The 18,352-nt window shown below is 33.5% G+C and overlaps 1 protein-coding gene across 14 annotated transcripts in view; it reads right to left on the reverse strand.

Annotated features, from left to right (window-relative positions):
* The window catches only part of ZNF532 (zinc finger protein 532), a 119,705-nt gene that overhangs the window by 20,974 nt on the left and 80,379 nt on the right, over positions 1-18,352 (reverse strand). For all 14 annotated transcript variants that reach the window (XM_043977690.1, XM_043977689.1, XM_043977685.1 and 11 more), the window contains 2 exons: positions 13,421-13,583; positions 8,772-9,053 (listed from right to left, as the gene is read on the reverse strand). In XM_043977690.1, the coding sequence (XP_043833625.1) occupies positions 8,772-9,053; positions 13,421-13,583 (445 nt within the window). The remainder of the gene's footprint in view (positions 1-8,771; positions 9,054-13,420; positions 13,584-18,352) is intronic.

Raw genomic sequence — 18,352 nt, forward strand, 5'->3', positions numbered from 1 at the left:
CATCAATTTGTACAAGTTTTTCCAGGGTTTTCTGAAACCATCAAAGAGGGATGGTTATCAAATAGGCCCTCTCAATATATTTATCTCAGAGGAAGTTTTCTCTCAGGTCCTCAGGAGTCTGTGTCTCTCCTCAAGCATTTTTATCTGAGAGGTTGCTTTTTGAGTAATGTTCTATGAAAAAAATTCTCTTTCTCTGACCTTTTCAGTTAGCCCAAATCACCACAGGACTTACATTAGAAATTGACCATTATCTGTACCTGTGCTACTTTCATGATCTCAAAATCTGGAAAATGATCTTTCTTAACATTTTAAGTTCGACCTTTCTATCTCTCTCTTTACCTCACATCTATTCTTCATCCTCAACATAAACTCTGGTCAATGTATCCCTTCTCTGGTCTCACTTAATATCCTCTTTTTGACATTAAACTACTGCTTCATCAAAACATAAATGAGAAAAGAGAAAGATGGAGACAAATGAAAAATTCAGGGACAAAACCAGATTCAGAATATTTAAAAAACCATATGGCTGACCAGTTCAACAATACATTTGTCTTCCACTCTTGAAACCCTCGCTACCTTGTCCTAATGCAATTTATATCCTGTAAACCTTTATTCCTGGGCCACTACCACCTACTATTCCATTCCAACTACCAAACTGCTGAACACTACACTGAGGGAAATTATGAAATAATGACAACTACTTTAAATAAACATATTTACACATTGAACTTACACATTGGAATGGTTCCCATCTCCTTCCAATTAGTCACCTTGGCAAGCTGTACACTTATTCCAACAGTGCTGTTCACCATCAATCAACATATTTCTAGGACTCTCCTTTGGGAAATTGTTTTGGACCCTGAAGTGCATTCTTTTCAACAACTTCTATGTTAGCAAATCTTTGACCCTTTTGGAGTTGATTTTTTGAAATAACCAAAAGCCATTCAGAGCAAAGGCTGTGATCCGGTGTAAGGTAAAAACCCATTTGCAATAAAAAAAAAAAAAAACAAGATATGACTACAAAATAATGTATCTGTACTGAGGGGGAAGGCGAAAAGGGTTATAAGTGGTATATAAACCAGCACAGAGGACAATTCCAAAAGATAAAAAAAAAAATTTTGAAGTCCAGCAATAATGTTGAAATAAGGGTATAGTCATCAATGGTGACTACTTTGAAGAGGGCAACATTCATATATAGAAGTGAAATTTTGTTCTGTTTATTGAAAAAGCAGTTTCATCACTTGACAGTCACCTTTCATATGTGTTTACTAATGTATCATAAGACTGTTTAACTGTGATTTCAGAGTGACTCTACAACAAGGAAAAATCAAGACTGAAATTACAAATAGGTATTGAGAGACCAAGCTCAGAAGAGAAACAGGAAGGAAGAATAGTTTACCACATAATTTTTTTTTTGTTCCCAGGAAAGCATTGCACATATCTGGATATCTGGGCAGAGTGTTGGGGGGGGGGGAGGAAGAAATGTTGAAAAGAGAGCTAACTGTACACTGTATGTCTACCTTTCTATTTCTAGCTGGACTATTATAAATTCCCAAATTAACTATGAAGGACATATGAAGAAAAACACTATCTACATCTTTTACATACACACACACCTTTTTGTGTCTAATGGTAGCATCTCTAGGGCAGGAGGTGGGAGTCAGGAGGAAAGGAAAAAAGGAAAAAAGGAAAAAGAAATTTACATGATAAAAAAAAGAAAAGAGAGCTAACTTATCAGGAGGCTCTAAGAACTGTACAGATAATAATGAGAAGGCTACAAGAAAGTGAAGTGTCCTTTGTACATACCCAATTAGGAGAAGGACCTTCATCACTGCTGGCTTGTGATCTGTAGCATAGGGTCAAGAGACTACTTCTTTGTTCCTAAACTAGTTTTTATGTCTTTCCCCTTGGAACAACTATCCCATCCCTCCCTTAGCTACACTCCCTGAGAAAGAAAGAAATTCTTTTGCAACAATTTCTAAATTATCATTTCTTCTGTCTCCTTCTCTCATCACAGCCCATGAAACAAAAAAACCTAAATGTCTGGTGCTTTTATGGCTTCCACTATCACATTTTGCCAAGCTATGCACTGGCCATTCATGAATTAAAGATGACATGACCATGAGGAAAACCCTCATTTCTGAATACTTCTGGGTCATGTTTAATTCTTTTCCCTTTTGTTGCTTAAAGCATTGTCCTTTCTCCAAGTTAACTTTAGTTCCTAAATTGTTCTAAGTTGTTGCTTGCAGTTTGGGTTGTTGTTGTTTTTTTTTTTTAATGAACTTTTTTGTGTGATTTCAGAGTGAGGGGTTTTAAAAACCAAGGAGGAATGCAATATGTTGTTCATAAAAAAGAACATGGACCATGTGTAGGGCATATGTGGTTCAATAATATTTCTTCATAGCAAGGAACTGCTTCAAAGTTCCTTTCAAAATATGCTGAGAAAATTTTTTTCTAAAAGATAGTCTTTTCATTTGTTTAGTTTTGCTTTTGTAAAGAGATGCTAGGCTGGTTAGGAAGTAGGAAGGAGATCTCTATAAGGCTTTGGGGAGGGTGGTAGAGGCAACATAGATATAAGATGGAAGAAAAGGGATGGATAATTAATTCAACTAACAATAAACATCAACTGAATTTAAAACATTGCAATTTAACTATTCAAGGATCTTGTAACTAAATAAGAAGTAAATATTGAAATAAATTTATGCCCTGAAAAATTCTCCAAAATCTCTCAAAAATTACCTTGTTCTAAAAATATCAACTCCTCCCTTAAATGTATTGGTCACTACCTCCCCTATTTTCTACAGGTGAAAATTTTCACATTAGCAAGGAAACTATCATTAAGATAAAGGCTTTTAACAGAAAAAGAAAAAGAAAAAAAAAGAAAACCATACAGTATAAACCAGTTTATTTTCTCCCTGTACTACTTTTCACTGCACCAGACAGACTTTCAGTAAAAATGGCCACACTGGTTTCTATCCATGGAAATCCTTATCTAAAATTACCATCAGTCATTTTGTAACCCACTGAATAGAAGGGAAATGAAAGTCAGTATTTAGAAAATCACTGCTATTTTAATGGATCTTCCCATAAAAATTCATTTTTGATGCTGTATTTAAAAACGTGTTCTGAAAAAGAGTAACAATTCTAAGCCAGTTATTTATACTCCTAAAGTGTTTTGAATGGGTTCAATCTTTACCAATACTAATGGACAATCTGTCAAAAAGAAAACTATTTGGTTCAATACAAATGGCCATTAGTATTTACAGGAGAAAGTATGCAAGGAAAACATTGAAAATGGATTTAGGTGTAGGACCAGTGAAAAAGTTTGTAAATCAAAAAATATATACACAAGAGTAGCTTAGCTATGCAACAAATAAAGTTGTTGAGAATAAGTTCAATGTAAAAATCTAAACCTGGAAAAAGAACAGTAGACTTTTAAAAATGGAATTATTGTAAAACATAATTTCTAAACTAATAACTTTGGTATGGGGATAAAAGAAGAAAGAAAATTTATTCTATAGTACCTGTACAGGTTAAATAATAATTATGGGAACCAGTGAGGCATTTAATATCAGTGGGCACAAGATGAATGCAAAGATGGACTTGAAAAGCTTTCTCATGGCTCTTTGAGGCAATCATGTATTGTATACATTTAGACAAAACCTTTGCAAGTTCTTCTGTATTATAGTTGCCAGAATGTGACCAAATTATTCACAATTACACACACACACACACACATACACACACACCCCCCATTGTATTATTGAAACCATTCATTCATTTATGGCATATAGGTTAAAAGTGTCACTGAACTTGTTCTAATACATCTGTAGTATTTAACTTAATCAGAATCAAATTAGATCTTCCCAAGAAAGTTTGCAATCATATAACTTCAGATCAATGGGGGAAAGGAAGGAGGGGTGTTGGGTGAGATAAATGGAATCTTTCAATTGGAGTCACATGGCAGAATAAAATTGGCTAAGTTAACAATGATGTTTTGTAGTGCTGTTTTTTTTGTCTTTTTAACCTCTTTCTCACATCAAAATACACATGTAGTTTAACTTGTGATCCAAACCACTATCAGTAAGAATAAATCACTCTTCTAGAAGGCATGGCCTCACCTTTCAATTCTGTTTTCTATATTCTATGATATCACTCATTCATCTCTCTTAATTTCATTGTCATTCATACTAGTTGTACACACACTGATATATGCAGACATAAATATACACATCATGATATCGATGCTAAAGCAGAAAGGCAATAAATTACACAAGTATTAAATTCCATTCTGGGAACTTTTTGTTCAAATTAGTCTTTCAACATCAATTTTTTATATCTATACTTCTTATTGATCCAAATTAGTTTTTAATCTTGAAAAGTATTTTTAAATAATTTCTGCTAGTTTCACTGAAAAAAATCTATTTTCTGCTTTATAACCTGCTAAAAGAAAACATTGTTTTTAATTTTTTAAACAAATACAATTCTATGTCTTTGGTATATTGCTACCAATAAGCTCCTAGAATACTCTAAGTCATAATCTTATTATCTTTGTTTCTCCCTCCAATGCCTATTAACTACATTACATTACCTGGATTTCAAGGACCTCCATAATCTGGCAAAACATTCCTTTCCAGTTTCATCCCATATAGATTTCCTTCATACACTCTTCTCTCCAGGCAAATCAGAAAATTTATCACTTTCCTTGCTTCCTCCCAGATTCTTCTTCCTCTACAACTTTGTGCTGTTCCCTGTGCCTAGAATCTCTCAAACTCTTCAACTGGTAAATTACTACCTACCTTTTAAAGTCTACCTCAAATGCCAGCCCTTCCAGGAATTCTTCCCACACTCTCCCATTCAGTCACCACTTTTCCTATCTCAAATCTCATATATCACAATTTTGTTTGCATGTTCCATTCTACACTACATTATAGTTATTGCGTATGTGTCACTGGATTCTAAGTTCCATGAGGAAAGTAAGCAAGGTTTGGTTTAAATTTTTTATCTATTTCAGGCATAGCACAGTTATGCTGACAGGAGGCAATTAGTGTCTATTGACTTAAATGATTAAGAGATTAAGGGATTTTTCTCAACAACTAATAAGAAAGAATATATTTGAACCCAGGTCCTTTGACTCTAAATCCACTGATCTCTGTTTTTATAACCAGCTCAATCAGAACCGGAGTGAAATTCTAACCTTCCCCCACTCAAAAAAATAAAAACAAGCCACAACAACAACAATAAAACCCAAAACTTGACAAGAGACTCCAGACCAAGTCAATATATGTATTGATACTTGAGGTTTACAAGAGGAAGAAAGATACAGGACATGATGGCAAAAAGTGCGTTAAAAAATATGGTCAGACAATCCCAAAGGTCTAATGATGAAGCATACTATCCACCTCTAGAGAAAGAACTAATGTTGATTGAAACATGCTGTTTTGTGATTTCTTCTTTTTTTCTTCTTTTACTTAAGTCTTTTCATATAAAATTACTAATATGGTAATGTTTTACATAATTGCACATGTATAACCTATATCTGGTTGTTTGTTGCCTCGAGGAGGGGGGAAGGAAGGGAAAAAGGGAATGAGAGAGTTATAGAATTTGGAACTCAAAACTTTAAATAAATAAATACAAAGAGAACAAAAGTATGTAAAAAAAAGAAAAATATGGTCAGGATCAAGAAATGAAAAACATCAGAGTATGAAAACATCTCATGACTGTATATGTTGACTTCAAGAACAGTTGGAAGGTTCTGGATACGGAATTTTAAAAAAAGTCAAAAAACAAAACTTAACTCTATCTTAACAGACTGGAAGTGATTAGTTTCCAACATGAGAATGATTTCAGAGCCAGTTGTCTGTGTGTAGGCAGACCTTCAATTAGCTAAAGCAAATGTTAAAATCAATACCATAGGGGCGGCTAGGTGGCGCAGTGGATAAAGCACAGGCCCTGGATTCAGGAGTACCTGAGTTCAAATCCGACCTCAGACACCTGACACTTACTAGCTGTGTGACCCTGGGCAAGTAACTTAACCCCCATTGCCCCGCAAATAAATAAATGAATAAATAAATAAATGAATGAATGCATGGATAAATAAATAAAAATCAATACCATATCAGAAAAAAAAGTATAAAGATGTTGTATACAATAATTATCATTTTATTCTAATAAATTACTGATGCAAAAAAACAGACTATAGAAACCACATTGATGCTAAATGATTGTCACCATTTTCTTTATAAGTTTAACCACATAAAACAAATGCCACATGAAGGAGATTAGAAGAATACAGAAAACATCTCCATCAACAAACATCTGATCTCCTTGCCAAGTAGAGAGACATAGATGCCAAGGACACTACCAGTTCAAAAATATAAACATATTTCCAAATGTGAAAAGAAAGATACTGGAAGATCACAAGTGATATCTCACAAAACAATGAAGAACAATTAAGGGGAAAAACAAGTTTGCAGAAAACTTGATGTGAAATACAAATAAGTCAAATCATTGTAACAGCACTTAAAGATAAAAATGTTAGGTAATGCAAAAGATTTGATGGTCTTTCTCTAGCAATTTGTTTTAATTATTTTGATGACAAGGAAACCACACTTGGAGTTTGTGTGTATAAATGTGTATGTGTGTGTGTGTATATATATATATATATATATATATATATATATATATATATGTTTATGTATGTGAATGAAGTAGAAATAATACTTAAAAAGGTGGAAGTTAGGAAGAACAGCTAGATCTGATCAAGTTCATATAAGACATATGTGCCACTGGCAAATGGTTTTGAAAGCACATTCATTTTAAAGACAAGTGAAAAATCTGAAGATGCAAATATGTCAAATGACTGGGGGAGGGGTAATATAAGACACTGACTGGATCAATTAAAAAAAAGTGATCACAATGACATTAGTAACCATTAACACATATCACAATCTCATCTCTATAAAATCTTAGTAAGAACAATGCACGTGCACATCAAGTTTCCTTTATGAAAATATGGCAAAATAAGGATTTCATAAATGGCTTTCTATATTAGATAATACTTGTATAAACACATAATTAATGGAAAGTTGCAGAAAATACAATTTCCAACTTGTGTACATTAATATAAAAAAATGACTCAGTAATGTATTTATCGATCTAGAGTTAGAAGGTATTTCTAGTATCTTAGAAATAAACTAAAAGTTTTCCTTAGTGACCCTATGAGTATCATTATCAAGCAAGGCATAAAATAGAACACCATGCCCCATGAAAGTATTTTATCTTAAAGAATGTCTTTTATAAAATCCAAACGGAAGAATGCTTTGCTATAGATGTTTGAGGATCTCTCCAGATGTTACTGTTTGCACTTGCTATTGTACTGAATTCACCAAAGCCCACAATTCTATAGAGCATTCTCAAAGAGCTCCAGAACCACTAAAAAACAAAAACAAAAAACAAAACAAAACAACCGGCCTAACCATCCACAGAGGAAAAAAACCATAGGAATTAAGACTATCTTTTATAGGCTATACCAGACTACTGAATTGGTCCAGTTCACGTAACTTGGACACAAAGTTAAGCCTAACATTGAATTAGAAAAAAAGAGAGTAGAACTAGATTGGATTTTTGTAATTGTGTTGTGCTTTCAATGGTACCCAGGTGTCCATGACATGAAAACTCGTATTTTTAATACCAATATTCTCCAAAAGGTACTACTGAGCAATAAATCTTGGAACATAATAATCTCTGAAGAATCAATATTCCACATGATGCAAAGAGCAACAGATAAGTATTTGGTGGGTATGATTGGGCTGCATTACATTACAATGATGTCTTCTGCATAATAAATGACATTAAAGATATCCAGGAACTGTATGATTGGAAAAGGAGGTGAGTCAGTCATGAATCAAGAGCAAGGGATAATAAGATGGCTCTAGTACCCTAGTAATATTAAAAGACCCAGAGAAGAAGGACTCTGGAATGTTGGACAAGCCTCCATGGATAAACTATGGAAAGGCATGGGTAAGGATTACACAATGAAAAGTGTAGAAGCATTTTTAATCTGTACCACTGGAGAGAATATCAGCTTTGTAGTGTCCTCTTCTCACCTCTTTGCATCCTTCTGCACTGTCCCACAGACCTCTTCTCTTCTTTTTTCCCCTTCCTTCTCCTCCCCACTCTCTCCCTTCCCCTTCTCCCACATCCTGTGCTATTTTCTCAATAGAAACATCTTTAAATTTGATGCTTTTATTGAAAGGGCACATTTTTATGTTCTGTGTTAACATCAACAGCTGACCTCATTTAAAAATGAGGTGAGCTGAACATTTTACCTGTCTCTTAAATACATATACACAACAAAAATATAAATGTATTTCCCTTGTGTATGGTCATCAATTAATTTTCTTTTTTGACCCCTCATTTAGAAGGAGAGACAAATTCCAAGATTCAGAATTAAATTATTTCTCACTTTTTCAGTGACTGTGTCTCAGAATATCCCTCTTTATTCTCAACTTACTCAACTAAAAAAAAAATAGGTTGTCAGAAGAATACAGTTTAGAAATCTCAGTGCTTAAAAAAAAAAAGAGCTCTGGACTCACAGAATGTCATAAATGAAAAAAACATCGCATTTAGTGCAACCCCTTCAGTGACTTGCCCAAGATCACACAGCCAGGAGCTAGCTGGCAAGCTGCAGTACAAATTCTAGTCTCCTGATTCCTTTTCCAACACTCTTTCCATCTTAAAGGTAGAAGAAATTATATCATTTTACTTACTTTCCCGTGTTCTTTCCTCATGTGGGTTATGTAAACATCTCTCTGAGTGAACAGGCGGTCACACTCCCAGCATGTCCATCCAGGATTGGCTACTTTCTTGGATTCAGCTACCTTTTTCACAGGAGATGGCAATTTCTTTTCAAGCTTCTCTTTCCCATTGATGGATTTTGGGTCCTCTTTGTTATGGCTGGCTGAATTTTGAGTTGTAGGCTTAACGCTAAAGGGCAAGTTTATTCCCAAGTTTGGAGGCCCTTCAATACTTTTCAATGTTCCATGCATAGACTACATGGGGAAAAAAATTTAGAAATCATATCACTAAAAGTATAAATTTTTTAAAATAATGCATTAATCTGTTATTAGCTTTTTGCTAGTTTATAAATCACTTTTCCTAAACACACTCCTTTAAATTATGAGAAATTAAAATGTGCAAACAACTTAAAAAAATAATTTGCAACAAAAAGAGGATATAAAAGATTACTTCAGAGGTGGTTACAAATTACACATTTTAATTCCATCTAGTCAAAAATAGTTTTGTAATTAAAAAAAAACCTGGTCTAAACCTAATCTTGGTATTCTATCTTTCCACCAATATGTGGCAGTTCTATTAAAATAAAAAAAAAAGGAGAGTAGAGATTATTAAACTATGGTAAACTTAAATGATTCATGCTAGTTAGCAGGGGTGGGACTGGGGAGAAGGCCAGTTTTATTCATTTCAATTTCTGGCATAAAAGGATCGTCTCCAGACCTATTTTGACGCCTCTAGAAATCTTGCAACTGCATAAAGTGGTTTCTCTTCTTGCAATTTTTAATAATTTTCTCCCTGATCTTGTTTTGTTGTACTTATTAAGCCTTTTTTAGTATGCACTTGTGATTTCATTGGTGGGGTAGACTCCTGATATGAAACTCCTTCCACTGATGCATATGAGCTAAACATCAGTAATTTATAATCTTAAAAAACACTCAGGGCTACTAACAGGGAGATTAAGTAACTTGGTCAGCTAGTATATGTCTGAGATGGGACTTGAACGCAAATCTATTTGACTCCAAGTCATTCAATCCCCTACACCTAACTGCCTCTCTGTAAACTAAACTGCAATTCCTAACATAGTGCCCTGAATATAACAAGCACACAAAAAGGTTTCTAAACAGATTAATTTGCTTTTAGTAAGCCTTTTCTTCACAGAAAGTACAAAGGTAAATTTCCACCTAGCCTTGACGCACATGATCTCAAATTCTCCTGGCATCAAATGAATGAGCTTTTTACTCCAAAGGTTAGGCTGCCTGTTTCTATTCTGTTTTCAAAGCTATTAAAAATAAGAAACTAAGAGGCACAAAGGACAGGAAGAAAACAATTTTGTGTTTTAATGAACAACCCATCTCCAGTAATATAAATCTTCCAAGTTTGCTATGACTATATTAGACTACAGGGAAGCTATGATAATGCCTCTAAAATAGTTAACATAAATGCAAGTCTTTTATGTCACTGAAATTTTAACATTTATGCTAGTTATATAGGGAAACACACATATATAACATTATATATGTATATATATTTAACTTCAATGACATAAGAGAGTTATATTTGTGTAAACAACTTTAGACATATTTTTCAATTTTGCTTTAAGTCTAATTACAGTCTGACAAAAATTGGGAGGATTTATATTCAAGAGGCACCTGCCCAAAACAAAATTGTTCACTATAGTCAAAAAGGAAGCATATAGCTTCCTGTTTTATTATTTAAAATTTCTGTCCTAACATCTTAGAAGTTAACTATTCCAATGAATGCTACTGGAAAATGCCCATTCTTTTTCATGAGATATAGTCCCATGCAATAGATCTAGCCTCATGCTATAGTAGAATGCTCTTTAGGCTTAGAGGATATACTTAATTTTTTTTCCCATTGCTTGTACCCTCAAGAAAGGGATTATTTAATTTTCTCAGCACCAGGAGTTTCATTGATTAAAATGACTACTAACAATCTGACAACGAAAATTGTCTGAATTTCCTTTGCAGAGAATTGGGGGAAGGAATGAGTAAGTCACATTCAAAGGCTATGTACTGGGTTCTTTTTTTTCTTTTTCTTTTTTTGCAGGGCAATGAGGGTTAAGTGACTTGCCCAGGGTAACATAGCTATTAAGTATTAAGTGAAACTTAATGAAACTCCTTCCACTGATGCATATGAGCTAAACATCAGTAATTTATAATCTTAAAAAAACACTCCGGGCTACTAACAGAGAGGCCGAATTTGAACTCAGGTCCTCCTGAATCCAGGGCCAGTGCTTTATCCACTGCAATACCTAGCTGTCCCCTGTTTTTTTGTTTTTTTCAAATGAGAGCCCTATTCCTTTTGTTTGGCCAAACATAAGCCATACATTTTCAAGATCAAAAGTCAATGCACATTTCTTTTAAATCATTTAAAACACAAAAGAAAACAAAAAAAAATCATGGTCCTAAATATCCATAATACAAAATAATTTCAAAATATGAATAGTGATTAAAGAACTAATTCTTTTAATCTAAACTATAACTTGATAACATAATATCTAAAGAAAATAAATGAGAAATTCTGACATGGGAGAAGAGCACATACAGGAAGAGAAAAATGATTATGCTTTCCAACATTTGACAATTTTATACAACAAAAATATTATTTTATTAATAATTAACAATTGCTTTTATGTATAATTTTAACCAAATACATTTAAAAATTACTTTTCCCTAGATGCTACAAAAGTAATAATTCTAGTAGTAGGATTTTAGTTCAAAGTATATGTGACAAAATAGGGATGCAAGGGTTGAAAATTTATAAGACTTGTCATTTGAATAGATCAAAGAGAAGATAGAATTTTGGATTAAACTGGCATAAATGAAGAAAAAGAGACATTTTCTCTCTTCTATTCCTGATTAATTCCTTCTGCATTAGGACCTATACGGGTAAAGAAATGTTTGGTGGCAATTAAGTGAAGTGACACGTGATACTAATATGTATGGTCAGAAGGGGTAACTATGTACTTCTCTTGAAATCAAATCTCTTTTCCTATCTTCTTTTTCAAATAAATCTACTAATATAAAATATTTATGAAATAAGGATGGAAAGAGAATATTCTTACTGTTTCTGTATCCTGTAGTTCTAGGAAAACTCAAATTAAAATATACTCCCTCCTTGTGCCCATTGGATTTAACCACTCCTTTTCTGTCTGTTTCCTAGAAACTCATATTCATTCCTTCAGACTCATAATGAATACAACAAAGACCTTAAGCACAACACTGATGAACCTATGAACAGATTTTAAAATGTGTTCTTAAAAAAAACACATTTAAAACCCTCTTTAAAAAAATCTACTTGTAATTTTTCCTCATTTATTTTATATTCAAATATGCAGCAGCAATTAAGTTTTTATTTCCCTCTTTAAGATTTATGTGAAAGAATTTTTCTTAAGTGGATGGCCTCATGAAAAATGACTTTTTTTGTGAATGAAAAGTGAAGATGTAGAATTTATCTTTAGTTCATTTTATTCACATTTTGTCCTCCCACAACCAGCCCCTAGCCAAAGACACATTGCAATCTCAGAAGAGCCTAACTAGGCTCATGGGTTTTGTGAAATAATCGTCTACCTCCAATGTGCACTGTTCAGTCACGTTCAAAACAGGGCTTCAAAGGCTAAATATCTATTCATCTAGTGACAAAAGCCTAGAATAAATCAGGGACCTCATTTGCTTTTAAAAGTACCCTGCCTGAAGTTATGAAATTTTACTCAAATCTCCAAATGTAGTATCATACTGGAATTAAAATAAAAAGTTCTAGTTTATTTTTTTTTAAAGGATAAGACCTTGATTCTATGGAAATTTGGGACTATTTGTTTTTCTTCAGGGAAAAAAAAAGTTTTTCCTATGCTTTTAGTATGTCTAAGCACCCAATAAAGGGTATCATCACCTAATCACACAAGGAACAAGATTGTTTAACCAGTCAGACTGGTTACTGGAAATGTTTGGACTAAAACACTGGCCTCTTGGGGGAAGTCTAAGTAACTCCAAGTGCATTTAGATGCCTGTACCTTATTTTTTGAAAAGTCCAAATAGGTCATTTATTGGCCAGTTTATTTGCAGGCTTCAAAGAAAGAACCTAAAAAGATCAAGGGATGAATAATACTACAATGAGAATTTAACTTAGGTAATTATCAAGAAAAAATTTTATTTTTCTACATATATACACACATCTACATCAGTGTATTCTCTACAAATTCATTAGTTCATGAAACCAACAGGGAGGTACAATACATCTTTCTATGATGTGTGTAAAAATAGTATATTGCAACCCTCAGTAAATATTCAATACTACTATTCAGAACTGGAATTTCCACTAAAATGAATATTGTGTTTTTAAGAAGTCATTTTATAAAATTATAATTTACTATTTATTTTTGCTTAAATTTGGGTAATCTACTGACTATTCAATATTAGAAAAAAACCCAGCATTTCATTTTTCAACTGATTAAAAGTCTGCAGGTTACTCCTGAATAATCAATGCCTTGCATCCATGACTATCCTTGATAGTACATGCTTTAAAACAATTTACAGCCTCTATCTAGAACCAATGAATGTATCTGCCAATTAATTTAAAAGATAGGAGTTGATAGATGCACACACACCTTGATATGGTCCATCATAAGTTGCTTCTGTGCATATAAAAGAGAACAGTCTGGACACTTGAAAACAGACACCTTCTGGTTTTCAATGTGTTGGTCAAAGTGGCGATACAGCAAGGTTTGCAGAGTAAACACAGTGTCACACATGGAACATTTATATATTATTCTAAAAATAGAAGAAGTGTGGTAAAATAATGTCAGTCAGCCTGATTGCTTAAGTTAAAGGAATTGCGACTTTACAATTTTGCTTTCAGGAAGTAGAAGCACAGTGAGAACAAACATACATGATAAAATTAACAACATTACTTGGCTGAGGAACAAAACCTTGAAAGGAAATTGTTATTGGTCAACATCTGATCAACCTTGTCATTTGAAGTAAAGAAGTAACTACCTGATCTTAGAAGTCAAAAATAATGACCTTCTCCCCTCTTACAGATATATAAAAAAGCACTAACCTAAAGTTTTGGACTACTAATAGGTAACAATTGCTTTTACATATAATTTTAACCAAATACATTTAAAAATTACTTTTCCCTAGATGCTACAAAAGTAATCATTCTAGTCACAGCCCTGATCCTTTAAAGCTACCTTTGAGCATAAGGGATAGTTCCATGAATACATTATCTTTCAGTTGGCATCCTGGCCTTAATTAATAAAATTTATTAAATGATTTAAGTGGGCTGTTATCCTCTATCTTCCTGAGTTCATAAAATGGGACATTCCCTTCCTTTTTAAAATAAAAAAAATACTTTTGTATCTAGTCTCACTACAGTGAATAACCATCCTTTTAAGAATAGAGTGGAAAATACCACACATAAATTTCATCAACAGGTTTTCAAGAACTAAAGGTTTATTTTACTTTGAAGAGTTAAATTAATCCCTATTAACATACTATCTCATTTAAGGGGACTACTAGACAATTTATAATATATTCTGAACCTCAGTGGTCATTACCACTACCACCCATCATCATTTACCAGGGATGTCCTGGACAAGAATTGTCTAGAGGAGTTCTGACCTCAAATTCTTCCTACCACCAACCTTTCTCTTGAAATGGATTTGATCAGTCACTTGTCAATGGTTCTACACACAGTAGGGGATCCTTCTGTCAGCCATTGTTCTAGTTCATGTTGGTCCTCATGGGAGGCCCCATGAGAACCTGTACTTTCTTTGAAGGGCTGTGGGAATAGGCACAAAGAATTCTATGGGGCAGTGAGGGAAACTGACTGAGAAAGCAGGAATGTAGAGGTCATGGGATGAAAGAAAGGGGAAAAGAGTTGGAGCTTCCCCCTACCCCCCGGTTCATCTACAGTGAAAGCTAAGAAAAGAACATTCATTAAAAAAAATGCAAGCTCTAGTCTTCTACAAGGCAATTCTTGTCTGTACTTGAAACCCTTCATGGCCTATTTCCCTATGTTGAAATAGTCTTTTATAAAAATTTTGCTGTTGTTGGAATTCTTATCTTCTGATGTGATTGATTTATTATTTTAATTTGGGAGTGTTTTACTTAAAGTTTTTATTTACCAAGACAGCTGTCTCATGTAAGAAGTTAAAATTTATTAGCTATTTATAAACATTTTCAGGATTTAGTCTCATATTTATATTACATTCAGAATGGTGTAATTATATTTAAAAGTGTTGGACTTAGAGAACAAAAGGCTACTTGATTCTTTTGGGGGGGTAGAATTTTGAAAGCAGATAAAGATCATAGGATTTATTTAGTTGCATACTTTCTGATACTCCCCCCCTTCAAAACATGATAATAATTCTAGTTAAGTATATAAAATTATACCCCTTTGCCTCTCAGTGAACATTTTAACCCAAGATAAGGCATTGGGGTGACTAGAAAAATCCATCCCTTCTGGTCATCCTCATTATCTTCTTCTTTATGAATATTCCATTAGAAAAAATAAAAGTCACAAGGCAAACTAAGAGGGTTAAGTAAAAATGCTGGGCTGGGAGACAGAAAAACTGGTTTAAAACTCACCTCTAGGACCTATTAGTTCTGTGACCCAGAGCAAGTCACTTAAGCACTATAGGACCAAACAATTGCTCAAGACTTATCAACTAAGTCACGGGCTAGCTGCAATCTTTTAAGGATTCCCAAATGGGAGTACTTCACAATGATACAATTATATATCCTCAGTCTATTACTTTATGTCAACAGGCAAACAACAGACTCTTTAACTAATTTTAGGGGTAATATAATGCACATAAAACCTTCCTTAAACTTCACACTTTTATTTGGTATCTACTATAAGATAAATTATGCTAATGGTGCCATCACTTTTACCACTAGAATGTACTGTAATTCTCTAAACCATGGAAGTACCAATTAATCATACATATAGTATAATATAAACTTTTTCATATTTCTGAACAGATTTTCCTTTATTCTAATTTATATATGATAAATAACACATTTTTTAAAATACACTTTTTATTAAGTTCTTACATTTATCATGGAAAACAAGATGAGAGAAGCCAACAGAACACAAATTTAGACTCATTTTGGAATAATAAGCTGCAGTGTGTTTACCCTAAATTATGCTTTAATGATTCACTATGGTTTCAATTATTGGAGGACAATTTAATTCACTGTACTAGATGATACAAGTTCTGCCTAACATGGTTTTGAACTTCCATTCTCCTCCCTCAATAAGCAAGCATTATAACAAAGTTTCAGAACAAAAGGGCATAATGCTCCCAAATATGAGATCATAACTATGTCAACCTTGACCCCCCTCCGATGTCCCTCAAAAAAGGATCCAGAATAATGCTGAATGAACACACCATATTCTGAGGAATGGTGAACAACGAATAACTTTATTATGGAACACTGACTAGCTGAAAAATTCTTTATTTCTATTTGTATTTTATGTGTTTTCCACCTTTCTGGAACTCTAATGGTTGACTACAAACATATGTGGAGGAAAATATCCACTTGTAAGGGATCCAAACAGGCAAACAGTCAACTAGGACATATTTTTACATGCACACTTAATCAAATGTCATATGACCTGGTCATAACTTGCTGAGAAATCCCGTTCATGGGACCACAAAGACAGGCTACAAAACATAAGATAAACATGATTTTGTGTTTCATATTATCCTACCACCTGTATGCTTGTGAAACTAAAACAGATGAAAAGCTAGTTGAGGTAGATATTATTACCCTTGTCAGGATGATCTAAGTTTACTTTTGAATAAGCTTATACTTTCACACAAGACAAATTATCTGTGTTGATTTTTTCAAGTTATTAAATTCAAAAGAAACCACAAATGTGACTTTTTAAAGTCCGACCAGTTCTGTCATGATTTTTGCATATTACATTAAACAAATATGTAATCTAAATTTTACACTTCTACACATCTACAGTCACAAGGTTGAGTTCAGGCATAATGAAAAACTATTTCTAACATCCTTTTTAGTAAGTGAAAGGAACACTGAAAAAACCATCTTGTTAGAAGCCTCCCTGGGCAATACTTTTTAGAACATCTTCTATGATTTTGTAATCATATATGCAGTAAAATCTTAGTGTTTAAGATCATATGCATGAAACATGCTTGCTATGTTAAAAATAAATTTAATTCTGAGCCAAGCTCTGATATTTAAAGTAGAAAAATATTAGTATTATTAGTATTGGTATTAGTATTATACTGTCAACACTGGGGTTGATTATGTATTGGGCTTGGGAAGTAGGAGTTGTTGAAATATATTTTCTGAAATTTTAAAATAAGTGAATCAATTTTTTTCCCACCAAAGATAACTAGGTTGTTTGTTTTTTTAAAATAATACAAACCAGCATGTTCTAGCACATTCCCTCTATTAATAGACTTGGATACTGGTCTTGGCATTAAGAAATCCCTGTTAAAATCCTGCAGAGGACGAATCAGTGACATCTCTGAGCCTCATATTCCTCCTTTGTAAAATCAGGTATTATAATGGGGCTTGTACTAGTTATTGTGGGGAGAGTGCTTTGTAAACCTGAAAGCAGCATATGAACATGAGTTATTATTATAGATTACATCATTTTCACTGAGGTCACTACTACAAATTTGACATTCATGCTTTCCCCCCCAAGGCACTATAGAATCCTCCATGTGCCTTCCAGGTAACTATCCATGCATCAGTGAATCTAGGGGATTTATAGCCCTGATTGTTGACATTTTATCCAAATCTTCAAAAGAGAGGGATTTCACTTTTTAAGAGCGGTCACAAATGTCATCACTAATTCTCCAAACTGGATTAATTTAAGGATTTAATAAACTTGTTCTCCAATGGGCCCAGAGAATGATTTTGAAGATCATAAACTTCCTTTGGCCTGAGCAAAAGTGTCCTTTAAAATCCACGTGTGTATCTGTATGTATATGTGTATGTGTCTATATGTGTGTATGCATGCATGTACATATGTAATCTCTAGATTAGGGATGCAAAGTCTTGATACTACATCTTTTATAATTAATTTTATAAGTAGTTTTGAATAAATAACAACATGTTTACAGAGCTCTCTAAAGCTTGTGAAGTGTCTTCCAAGCAGTCATGCTGGGACATAGGTAGTGAAAATATTAGTCTCCTCATTTTGCAGATGAGGACGTGGAGGATGTGAGATGTATCTGAGGTATGATTTGAATCTGGGCCTCTTGAATCTGAGTCCAGCACCCCTTCCACTGTGCTATCATGTCTCTAAACTTCTAATACTAAATTTAATATGAAAATACCAAATCAATAGGCTCAAAAGTTCATTTTACTCTGATAAGCATTTATTAAATACTCAACATACTAAGGGCTAGGAACATGAAAAATAAAATGAAAGAAATCCTGCTCTTACAGAGCTTATAGTCTGTCTACTGGATACAAATACATGAACAAAGAAAAGCCTATTACCCTAAATGAAATCATGTAATCTGAATGATTCTATTTTTTGGAGGAAA

Source organism: Dromiciops gliroides, chromosome 1 (genome assembly GCF_019393635.1).
Source record: "Dromiciops gliroides isolate mDroGli1 chromosome 1, mDroGli1.pri, whole genome shotgun sequence".
NCBI lineage: Eukaryota > Metazoa > Chordata > Mammalia > Microbiotheria > Microbiotheriidae > Dromiciops > Dromiciops gliroides.